This window comes from Lichenostomus cassidix, chromosome Z (assembly GCF_008360975.1).
Source record: "Lichenostomus cassidix isolate B80296 chromosome Z, HeHo_3.0, whole genome shotgun sequence".
Taxonomy (NCBI): domain Eukaryota; kingdom Metazoa; phylum Chordata; class Aves; order Passeriformes; family Meliphagidae; genus Lichenostomus; species Lichenostomus cassidix.
The window spans coordinates 65,455,266-65,467,402 of NC_139511.1; the positions used below are offsets into that span (position 1 = coordinate 65,455,266).

General features: G+C 50.5%; 2 protein-coding genes across 4 annotated transcripts; one reads left to right on the plus strand and one right to left on the minus strand.

The window, feature by feature from the left end:
* Nucleotides 1–11,390, minus strand: LOC146425122 (avidin-like). Of its 3 annotated transcripts, none has more exons than XM_085042646.1 (4): nt 9,429–11,390; nt 9,105–9,315; nt 1,272–1,392; nt 1–147 (listed from the first exon to the last, which is right to left on the minus strand). In XM_085042646.1, the coding sequence occupies exons 1-4, from the start codon at nt 9,498–9,500 to the stop codon at nt 102–104; spliced, it is 450 nt and encodes a 149-aa protein (XP_084898772.1). In that variant the 5' UTR covers nt 9,501–11,390; the 3' UTR covers nt 1–101. The 3 variants fall into 3 exon arrangements, with proteins under 3 accessions (XP_084898772.1, XP_084898773.1, XP_084898774.1); XM_085042647.1 differs by lacking the exons at nt 1–147; nt 1,272–1,392 and adding exons at nt 7,293–7,439; nt 8,592–8,712; XM_085042648.1 differs by lacking the exons at nt 1–147; nt 1,272–1,392 and adding an exon at nt 8,588–8,712.
* On the plus strand, nt 3,141–10,968 carry LOC146425123 (avidin-like). Its single transcript, XM_085042654.1, has 2 exons — nt 3,141–3,211; nt 10,759–10,968. Exons 1-2 carry the CDS (start codon nt 3,185–3,187, stop codon nt 10,966–10,968), a joined length of 237 nt encoding a protein of 78 aa, XP_084898780.1. The 5' UTR covers nt 3,141–3,184.
* Nucleotides 11,391–12,137: the final 747 nt, after the last annotated feature.

The following is a 12,137-nucleotide window of genomic DNA, read 5'->3' on the forward strand; positions in this document are numbered from 1 at the left end:
TGTGTTTGCAGCAAAGCTTTATTGGGACAAGCAGGTGCTGAGGCAGGAGGAAGGGCTACAAGCCTGGCATTGCCTCTTCTCTAGAACTCCAATGCTGCCACTCACTCCGTATGCTTTCCCAGGCGCCAGAAGTTGTTGTAGCCAGTCCTGTGGGTGCAGAGAGGGAGGAGATGCATGGGTGGGGACATGGCAGTGGGCAAATGCACACCCAGCCCTGTATTCTTCCTAAATATTTGCACCATGGCAGGAGCTCCAGGGAAGCTGTGCACAAGCACCCTGTCCTCCCTCCCTTCCACACCAGCAGCAGCTCTGCCAAGCACTGAGCACACAGGCTGGGAGCACCACAGGCTGGGAGCACCACCCTTCATCCCCATCCTTGGGACATTCAGGATTCCTTCCTAGGCCTTTGGCTTTGCTAATGTCTCTCAGGTGGTGAAGCTGCTATTGAGATTGTCAGAGGCATTGTGCACACCAGGTGTTTCTGTTGCCTTATCAAGGAAACCAATAGTCTGATAGGGAGTATTGGGATGCTACTTGCCTGAATCATAGCCTGAGTGGAACAATATTATCATTACTGGAGCTGTGAAAAGTTCCTTTAATTCCCATCTTGTACTAGGTCCAGGATGAAGACTGACTAAGGATGACTAAGGTCAATCATCCCACAACTCTACAACAGCAGAGTTCCCAAGTGAGGCCCCTCAAGCTCTCCTGGCCCACTGCAGGGAGCTGTGCCACCATGCCCCTCTGAGTGCATGGGTGAATGGATGTGAGCACATAGCAAGTGCAGTGTGACTGCTGCCAGATTGGATCTATCTACCTCTCAAATCACTTTACAAATGTTAAATTAGTCAATTAGATTAAGTGCTGCCAAAACCTTTAGACAGAAACCATTGAGCAGGTCTGAGTCTAAGAGTAGAATCAGCCCCACCTAGAATCCATCAGTAGTTTAGAAAGCAATGGGTAACCCTGTCTACTTTGTGATTCAATCAGGGGGTCTACCTACATCTTTTCCATCTCCAGTCTCCATGTAAATCATTCTAAATTGATTCTAATCCATTTTTTCCCCTTTATCTTTTACCCACACATAAAGCAATCAAGTGAACCTTGGCACTGAACTTTGTTAAGTCGCACTTTAGCAAACAGATATTAAATCTGCTTTTGCCAATACATGTGGCAGTGACTACTAAGTGGCCTATGGCACTCATTTGTGACCTCCCCAACCCCTCAGGGATGCACAGGGGACCTGTGCAGGGCAGAGACAGAGATCTTACAGGGTTGCATTCCAGTTGTTTCCAAGAATGAATGCAGGTTCCCTCAGGAGCCACAAGGTCTTCAAAATCTCGTTTCCATGCTTGTCCACAAAGCACTGGCCCGTGAAAACACTGATGGAGTCTGTGGGGACAGGACAGGACAGGAGGTGGTCAAGGTGGCAGGTCAGTGTCTGTCCCAGCACAGGTGACACCAGACCCATGGTGTCCCCAGCCTGAGGGGACAGTGGGATGGGGAAAGCAGGCAGGAGGACTCAGAGGGCTGAGGGTGTCTCATGGAGATGGGCAGACAGTGCAGGATTCAGCCTCTGCTGCATCTCCTGCACCCTGGGACTGGGAGCTGACAGCAAGCAAGCAGCTCCAGGAACAAGGATGGGGGAGCCTCAGGGACAGCAGAGGGGAGGGAGAGCGGTGGGGATAGTGCAGGGGAAGACAGGGAATCAGCAAGGACACTGCAGGGAGGGCAGAAGAGCTTCAAGGACATCACAGGGAGGGCAGGGGAGGTCTGGGGATACAGCAAAAATGAAAAGAAACTATGTAGCAGCTGTAAAGTTCCAGTGGACAGTGAATCCAAACGTGGCATTTTTCGCCTCACTTCGGAGATGCTGGGACCCCACCAGTGGTGATGGCACAATCTTTGGTGGGACGGTTGACACAGCTGTGTAGTAGGTGCCAGTGAAGTTACCATTTTCTGTTATGTTAGAAATGGTCATGTTGGAGCCCAGGTCGTTCTCCCAGCTCCCGGTCAGGATGCACTGGAGAGGAGAGAACTCAGCACTTGTGCCACAGCACAGCCTGCAGCAACAACCCCCTGCCCATCCTGCCCGTCCTGCCACCCCACCCTGTGCATCCCACCCCTGGTGGTACCTTTTTCACGGAGATGCTGTGAGCCCCCAGGGCCAGGAAGAGGACCAGCAGGAAGGGAGTTGCTTGCACCATCTCTGCAGCAGGCAGACAGCTGATGTACCTGGGGATGTGCTCCTTGCAGCTCTCTGCTGATTCTCCTGCTCCCTCTGCTTTTTATTGCTGTGAGGTGGGTGGGTGGTACCCAGGCTGTGGGTGGCAGCTCTGGCCAGGGCATTGTGCAATCTGGTTCTTCCTAAATTTACCAGCCATCAGAGGTGTTGGTGACAGCTGATATTCCCAGAAAGCCTTTGTTCCAACACAAATGCAGGTGGACAGCCCAGGTGAGATGCGCCAGCATCCTGGTACCACAGTATCCCTCCAACCTCACTACAGTGATCCTAAGGGAGAGCTTCTTTGCATCTCTGTCCCTCTGCATTGGCTGTGGGCTCTGATATGGGAAGACCCCAGCAGCTGCAGGGGGCTGCATCTGGCAGCTTCCTCTGGCCAGGTGACATTGTTCCTCTGCACAGAAATACTCCCCTGGGGAGTGAAGAACAGGCCATTTGTCACCCACTGGCACCACTGGGGCAGCATGGTGATCTGCTCAAGAATGGCCACAGCAGGGAATACAGGCTGCGTCCTACCTGCCAGCCCTGATAGCTATTGACTATTAAGGCCGCACTTTGGTGTAAAAAAAGCTCTGATGTGGCCACAAAGAGCTGATAGCCCTTCTTGTGATGCCCCCACCACTCCCCTGCCCTTCCTGTGGTGTCCCCAGAGATCCAATGCACTTCCTGTGGCATCCCCACACCTCCCCTGCCCTTCCTGTGATATCTTTCATGCTCTTCTGACCTGCTGCCATGGCCATCCTCCCTGCCACCTCCTGCCCTGTCCCTCCAGACTCCATTGCTGTCCAGAGGAATCAGGGCTCTCCTACCCCATGGTTGTGCCTTGGCAGCGGCTCAGCCCCCTCTGCTCTAGAAGGGGCAGAGCCCAGGGGCACCATGCATGGCCACCACCTCCATGGGGACCCTGGGCTGCTGCTGCTGCTGCTTGCTCTGGCCCTGCTCATGTCCCACAGTGCTGCATCCAGGGAGGTAATTGCAGCCGTGGGGCAGATTCAGGCCGTGCTGGACTGTGCTGTGCTGTGCTGTGCTGTCCTGGGATGCAGGGTGTCGGGTGAGGTGCGGCACAGCCAGGCTGTGCCATTCCTGTGGTGTGTGTTTCCTGTGTGCCATGTTGTGCTGTCCTGTGCCACCCCAGCTGTCTTGGGTTACTTTGAAGGTGTAACCAAAAGTATGTATTCTATTACCACCTCCATAAGCTGTTAAAAAGAGGTGTGGCAGAGGTCTTTATCTTAACATGACACTGCCCTGATAAAACCAAGCGGGGTGGGGGGAGTTTGGCTATCTCCACTAATGGGCCATCAAGGTCTCCGGGAATGAGTCACAGAATCAGATCATCCCACTGTGAGATGCCCAGCCCTGAGGTACCTCCCTACCTCCATATAAGTATGAGGCTCTGGTATACTACAACACCATTTCCACTAGACCTCCAGAGATGGACTAGAATTTCTTCAGGATCACAACTTTAACAAAAACCACATCCATCACTCCAACAAGACTGCAGCCACCATTTAATGGGACTTCTACTACCACCCTGAGCAACAGGTTGGTAGGTTGTATTCTGACTTTGTCAGTTTAAACCATTGTTTCAGTATTATTCACTTCTATTGCTAATAGTATTGTTATAAATACTAGTAAAAAATTGTTATTCCTTTTCCTGTAACTTTTGCTTGAAATCCCCTTGATTTCAAAGTGATAATTCAGAAAGAAGGGGGTCATATTCTCTAATCCAAGGGAGATTCCTGTCTTCCTTAGCAGACACATGTCTTTCAAACTAAAACACCAGCACACAGAGTTTGTGTCTGAGGGGCTGCATTGCTTCTTCTTCACCCTTAAACCATGAACATGACCATAAACACTCTTGAAGTGGTTAGCCCTATGATTCTCATCTTGAGAGGCAGTCAAGAAATATCTTTCACTGCACTGGTATGATCTGCTCCCCAGGTGGAAGAAATGGCATGAGCATTGCCCCTTAAGACCTTACCCTCCAAGTTCTTTAGCTTGGTAAAGTCCTAAGGCCAATCTCAGCAAATTGGCCAGCCTGCTGCCACAAATTCTCTTGCCCTTTTTAGACAGGTAGAACCCATCCCTCCCTGACAGACTACAATCATTAAAGAACAACCCATTGTCATAAAAAGCCAAAACCTCTTCAATGGCACCAGCTGTGAAGGCAGACATTGATCTGCACCATGTGTCTACTCCTGGCTGTCCCCATTGCTCTAACGGGTAGGATGTGGCTAGCACAGGTCTTTCCCATGAGAACATTCTTGTATGTTTTATAAACAAAGATAAAGTTTGGATGTTGTCGTTACAGTGTCTCGAGATTTGGACAGTTCAGGCCTAGCCAATCAGGCCTAGGGGGAGGTTTCTGGCTGACCAATCCGGGTGACCTTTGAAAAGTCTATATATATGTTGGATTCAAATAATAAAGCGCTTTTTTCTATGCCACGCTGAGAATCCGGGTTTTCCTTCTCTGCTAGCGGCTCAACAGCGACAGTAGGACAGATGAGAAGATGACATGGCCATAGATATTTTCCACCTGCATTGCTGGGGTATTATCATCTTCCCTGATCCTGCTTATTTTTTGGGTTCCAGTGTCATTTGTACCCACAAGACAAAGGAAGAGTGGGTACAGGTCTGTGCTTTTGGCAAGTTGGGTACCCTGTCAGCAACATCACAGACCTTGGCCCTGAGAGAAAAAACACCTCTTGTGACTCTTGATCAGGCAGGCAGATGGGAGCCTCAGTGCCCCTTAAGAGAGCCACCCACTACCATCACTGACAGGAAAATTAATCCAAAAATGCCAGAGGTATAGGTCCAAAAAGGAGACACAGTAGTCCAATAACTTTATTCATTAATAAAGGGAGAGGTCATGGGCATTTCCCATGGGGTCTCTCTCTCAAATTTCTAGAGGATGCAGCCTCTTTTATCTTAATTCCCGGCCACAGTTCCCTCTCTCTTTCCCCATTGGCTGAGGTACTTGAGAGGTACAGACTTCCCTGAATACCTAATTAATATAAATCCACCCCTAATACAGACACCCCCAAAACACATTCCCCTTTTCTTCTTGTGTCTCTGTTCTTGTAGTTTATTAACATGGTCTTATGTAAGTCAACTTAGGGAAATTCGAAAGGGAATCTCACCCATCATTTCTTCTATCTCTCAGTATCACAGTTATCTTACCAGCAGACTCAGGTCTTATCTTTACCAGTCATTTGTTTGTAAAGACACTCCCTTTTTCCTTTCAATCACTCAACCTTTCTTTCTACACTAACCATTGCAAGCTGTTGGTGAAGGTTCTCCTTGTTGGCATTGCTCATGGACTTCTAAAGCCTTTAAAGCATCCTATCTGTTATTGGTCTGGATGTTGGAGGGTGGAGGCTGATCTGGAGCCCTGCTTTTGGGGGTCACTGGGGTGCAAGGTGGCTCAGGCTCAGTGGTAGCCATTGGAGGTGGATGGTTCTGAAGCCATGTCTCTATATCCCTTTCAGCCCCTCTAATACTGCACAGCCTATGAACTGTCTCTTGTAACTCAGCCACCTGCTGCAACAGGCCATCACCTGTGCACACTTTGTGCAGGCAATACCTTTTCTCCAGGAAAGGTGTCTGGGCATCCTTTGCAAGTTACCACCTGTACTGACTTTTCCTTCCTTGCCAGTTCCATCTGGGTGGAAGCAGCAGATGGATCAGGAGTTGTCTCAGAAGACACACTAGTTTTGTCTCTGAGTGGAGTCCTCCACATTATGGCAGAGACCCAGAGCACTTAGCATTTTCCTGAGGTTGGACCTGCTGGAAGATTGCAGCACCTCCCTGCACACCCTGCCTTCCCAAAATGTCCTGTCACATCCTTCTGTTGGGCCACATCCTGTTTGCCCACCCTGGCTGCCCCATTCTGGGTCATTCACACACCCTGAATCACCTTAAATCTCTAATGGATTAACCCGGCAACACCCTCTCCCCACATCATTGACTCGCCAGGGTTCTGATGTGGCTTTGGGCTCCTGCTCAGGCTTCCCTCACCCTGGGGACCCCGCTGTGATGCCTAAAACAAGCTACCTGAAACAGAGGCTAAGACAAAGTTAGGAGAATAAAAAGTGGAAAAATTTATTCAGGCCTGAAGGTACATTCAGGGCAAGCAAAGCCCACTCATAGGCCTACACCCAAAATGGACACCAGGTCACAAGCCCTTCACCTTTTATAAGTTTTGTCCTGTTAGCATATTGGCCCCTAATTCTCCAATCACTCCCTTGACTATGATGAACCACCCCAAGCCCGCTTCCCCCTACCTCACTGTTGTTTACATGTTTTCAGGCTCCAGAGCAGCAAATGTGTGCTTGGATTTTCTGTTCAGAAGGATTGCTTTGGCTAAAGGTGCTGGGAAGAAAGGTTTTGAGCATTTTATAAGAAGCACAGAACTACACCATGTTAGAGATATATGATGACCAAATACTAGAAATTATGAAGGCATCAGCTGTAAAACACTTTCAAACCCTAAATCCCCAACTTACCCCAGCTGTGGCTGCCGCTGCTGCTGCCAACTCAATGATTCCCTCTTTCCCACACCAGCTGCCTTCCTGGTACAAGTCAGCCCTCTTCAATGAGCCAACATCCCCCCCCAGCTGCTTTCCTGTGCCCAGGACTTGCAGCCCCCAATGCTGGTGCCTCAACATCTCTGTGCCCAGCACTGGGGGTGCCTTGTGCCATGCTGGGGGTGCACAGCTGGCTCTGCCTGCCCTGAGTAGGAGCCCCTGGTCTTCCCAGCTCTGTTTTTTTTGCCCCTTGCAGAGCAGACACACAGAGCTGTGTGCAGACTCCCCGTGGGAGATGGGCCACAGGCCATCGCTCGGGGCTGAGCAGGGTCCTGCTGACCTGGGCCAGGTGGGGTCCTGAGGAGCACCATGAGGTGGCTGGGCTGACACAGACGAGCCCAAGCCATGGAGGGTCACAGCAGGGGTCACACAGTGGCTTTCAGGGGTGGTGACAAGAGAGGCAGTGGAGTGCCATGGTGGGGACAGGGGAACAGGGGCAGTGATCCGTGAAAGAAAGGAGACTGTGTGTTTGCAGCAAAACTTTACTGGGACAAGAAGGTGCTGAGGCAGGAGGAAGGGCCACAAGCCTGGCATTGCCTCTTCTCTGGAACTCCAATGCTGCCACTCACTCCATATGCTACTCCAGGCGCCAGAAGTTGTTGTAGCCAGTCCTGTGGGTGCACAGAGGGAAGACATGTATGTGTGGGACATGGCAGTGGGCAAATGCACACCCAGCCCTGTATTCTTCCTAAACATTTGCACCTTGGCAGGACCCCCAGGGAAGCTGTACACAAGCACCCTGTCCTCCCTCCCTTCCACACCAGCAGCAGCTCTGCCAAGCACTGAGCACACAGGCTGGGAGCACCACAGGCTGGGAGCACCACCGTTCATCCCCATCCTTGGGACATTCAGGATTCCTTCCTAGGCCTTTGCCTCTGCTAATGTCTCTCAGGTGGTGAAGCTGCTATTTAGATTGTCAGAGGCATTGTGCACACCAGGTATTTCTGTTGAGTTATCAAGGAAACCAATAGTCTGATAGGTAGTATTGGGATGCTACTTGCCTGAATCATAGCCCGAGTGGAACAATATTATCATTATGGGAACTGTGGAAAATTCCTCTAATTACCATCTTGTACTAGGTCCAGGATGAAGACTGACTATGGATGACTAAGGTCAATCATCCCATGACTCTACAACAGCAGAGTTCCCAAGTGAGGCCCCTCAAGCTCTCCTGACCCACTGCAGGGAGCTGTGCCACCATGTCCCTCTGAGTGCATGAGTGAATGGATGTGAGCACCCCATTGCAAGTGCAGTGTGACTGCTGCCAGATTGGACTTATAATTGAGTCTCCGCTGTAATTGTGGTAAACCCTCTCAAATCACTTTACAAATGTTAAATTAGTCAATTAGGTTAAGCGCTGCCAAACCATTTAGACAGAAACCATTGAGCAGGTCGGAGTCTAAGAGTAGAATCAGCCCCACCTAGAATCCATCAGTAGTTTAGAAAGCAATGGGTAAACCTGTGAATCTGGTGATTCAATCAGGAGGTCTCCCTTCCCATTTTCTATCTCCAGTCTCCATGTAAATAATTCTAAATTGATTCTAACCCATGTTTTCCTCACTGTGTTTTGCCCATGCACAAAGCAATCAAGTGAACCTTGCCATCGAACTTCATTAAGTCGCACTTTAGCAAACAGATATTAAATCTGCTTTTGCCAATACATGTGACAGTGACTCCTAATTGACCTAAAGCATTAATTTGTGACCACCCCAACCCCTCGGGATGCACAGGTGACCTGTGCAGGGCAGGGACAGAGAGCTTACAGGGTTGCATTCCAGTTGTTTCCAAGTTTGTCTGCATGATCCCTCAGGAGCCACATGGTCTTCAAAACTTCCTTTCCATCATCATCCACAAAGCACTGGCCCGCGAAAACAGTGATGGATTCTGTGGGGACAGGACAGGACAGTATGTGGTCAAGGTGTCAGGTCAGTGTCTGTCCCAGCACAGGTGACACTAGACCCATGGTGTCCCTGGCCTGTGGGGACAGTGGGGATGTGGAAAGCAGGCAGGAGGACTCAGAGGGCTGAGGGTTTCTCATGGAGATGAGCAGACAGTGCAGGATTCAGCCTCTGCTGCATCTCCTGCACCCTGGGACTGGGAGCTGACAGCAAGCAAGCAGCTCCAGGGACAAGGATGGGGGAGCCTCAGGGACAGCAGAGGGGAGGGAGAGCAGTGGGGATAGTGCAGGGGAAGGCAGGGAATCAGCAAGGCCACTGCAGGGACTGCTGAATGGTGGTCTGGTGACACAACAAGGATGATAAGAATAGATGAAGCACCTGAAAATCTCCAGTGGACGGTGAAGCCAAAGGTGGGATGGTTCAGCAGATTTGGGAGGTGCTGGGACCCTTGCAGTGGTGAATCCTCAATCATTTTCTGGGAGGCTGACACAGCTGTGCTGTAGATGCCGTTGAAGTCACCATTTGCATCTATAGTCTTGATGGTCATGTTGGAGCCCAGGTCATTCTTCCAGGTCCCGGTCAGGATGCACTAGAGAGGAGAGAACTCAGCACTGGTGCCACAGCTCAGCCTGCAGCCACAGCACCCCGCTCTCCCTGCCCATTCTGCCCACCATCCTCTGTGCTTCCCACCCCTGATGGTACCTGTTGCGCAAAGAGGCCGGGAGCCTCCAGGGCCAGGAAAAGGACCAGCAGGAAGGGAGTTGCTTGCACCATCTCTGCAGCAGGCAGACAGCTGATGTTACCTGGGGATGTGCTCCTTGCAGCTCTCTGCTGATTCTCCTGCTCCCTCTGCTTTTTATTGCTGCGAGGTGGGTGGGTGGTACCCAGGCTGTGGGAGGCAGCTCTGGCCAGGAAATTGTACAGTCTGGCTGTTTCCGAGTTTGGTTGGAATCTCTGATAGCGAATCTAGATGGGAAGGGTGGGACATTTCCAGTCAGTGTAACTGGTGTGCATGACAGTCTCCAAACTTTCCTGAAAAAGACAGGAATTCCAGGAACTACTTAGGAGAAGTTGGGGAGGGCTTTCTGTGGCTGCATAATTTAAATACAGCACTGCTAACACTCCAGTACCTTATACTTCAAAACTTTCTACGTGTTATCACAACTGACTCTTTTATATGATTAAATCAATTATTTTATCAGAATATTTATAACATCCCCAGACATCCTCTGCCCTTTCTGTGGTATCTTTGATGCTTTTCTGATCTGCTGCCCTGGCAATGGTCCTTTCCAGCTCCCTTATTGTCCCCCTCAGACTTCATTGCTGTCCAGAGGAATCGGGGCTCTCCTACCCCATGGGTGTGCCTTGGCAGGAGGCTCAGTCCCCTCTGCTCTAGAAGGGGCAGAACCCAGAGGCACCATGCATGGCCACCACTGCCATGGGGACCCTGGGCTGCTGCTGCTGTTTGCCCTGGCCCTGCTCATGTCCCACAGTGCTGCATCCAGGGAGGTAATTGCAGCCATGGGACAGAGTCTGGCCGTGCTGGGCTGTGCTGTGCTGTCCCAGGGTGCAGGGTGTCAGGTAAGGTTTGGCACAGCCAGGCTGTGCCATCCCTGCAGTGTGTGTTTTCTGTGTGCCATGTTGTGCTGTCCTGTGCCACCCCAGGACACACAGTTTGTGTCTGAGAGGCTGCATGTTCTCAGTGTGCTGTACTGTGCCATGCCATCCCACATCATGCCCTGCTATCACATACTGCAGCATAAATGACCAAGAGGGCTGCCAGCTCTGGCTGTGCTGTCTCTAGGGGTACTGGTGGTCACCAACGCCTGAAACAGGGGTACACAGCACCCCCAGTTCAACCCTGCCCTGCTCTATCCAGGGAGGGAGAGGTGCTGTCCCAGCTCATGCCCATGCCACTGGTCCCAGCTGCCACACAGGGGAGCTGTGCCATGGGACACACATCCCTCTGCTTATGGAGGCTGGAAGTAGGACTGTACCTCAACACTGCCTGAGCCACCCACACAGGCCCCAGGGTCACCTGCAGGGCCAGTGGAGGAAGGAGCTGGGCTCCAATATGACTGTCTTGACTCTGAACACAGCTGGGACCTTCTCAGGCTCCTACCACACTGCAGTGGCAGCCACCAACAAGCAGATCCTGGTGTCACCCCTGCAAGGAGTCCAGCAGCACCCTGGTGCCAAGAGACAGCCCACCTTTGTCTTCACTGTGCAGTGGCAGTTCTGAGGTACAGCAGTGCCAGTGATCCCCTGTCCATGCTGGGATGGGGGAGCCCCCTGCCAGATACCCCAAATCCCCCATGGCACCCAGAGGAACCCTAGCTGCGGGCACAGACTGGCCCCATATATTTGCTCCTGCCTTAGGACATGGTGGAGATGTGGGATTGTGGGGATGTCTCTCTAGGAGAGTGTCACAGGCAGAATGGGAGCTTCAAACACACTTTATTAAAATAGCCCTCCCACTGAGTCACAAGGTCCAGGAAGACTCCCTTGCATTCTAAAATCCTCCCCACAGAAAAGTCTGGGCACAGCTGGATCCAAACTTAGCCCTAGAACTTGTCGATGGCTTATGTCTAAAAGATTATACAGGTGCAATAGAAACTTTGTACAACATAATACCACAGGATTGAGGATGGCAAACCAGATATATTTATATAGAAATAAATTATTATATTAGACAAAAATATCTTAATAAGAATTATTTACTACAGATTAGAAGTGATAACTGTTTGTATAGTATGATGCACTATTTTGAAGCAATATTAATTATATTAAAGCTAGTAAAACCAATTACAAAGTAGAGCCTGAAGTCACTCACCTGTACTAGGGATTGTGGGTAAATCTCTTTGGTTCAGCCTCATGGAAGGGGTACCCCCATGCAAGGGAGGAAGACTCTGCCCTTTGAAACTGGGAGCAGGCTTGTGATTGACTGTAAGCCAGATGTCAGCTGTGTCAGGCCAGCAGCTTCAGATACATTATTGGTAGTATCACTTGCTGTTTCTTTTATTTGGTTCTTTGCCAGTTCTATCACATCTTCACATCACTATCCCAACGTTTAACTTTGGGACTAACGAGTCAGACTCATTTCAGCATTATTCATCACTAAAAGCAGCATGGCATCCCTTTCTCCATTCACCACTGACAACTTTGCAAATAGGGAATTGTTCAAGTTGTTTTACCCCCATGGCAGGCAGACCATCCTGCTACAGGAAAGAGGACTGAGGTGTCCCTCTCACCATCTAAGGGATATAGCATCTATCTGTCCAGGGAGATCTGTGTGTCTGGCAGCACAAAGGAAAAGGCAGGGGAGCTCTCTCCTTTCTTTCCCTCCCAGACCAGGCTGGTGCAGCCTTCAAATGCTGCATGGCAGAGAAAGAAGGAAAAGTAAGCAAGATG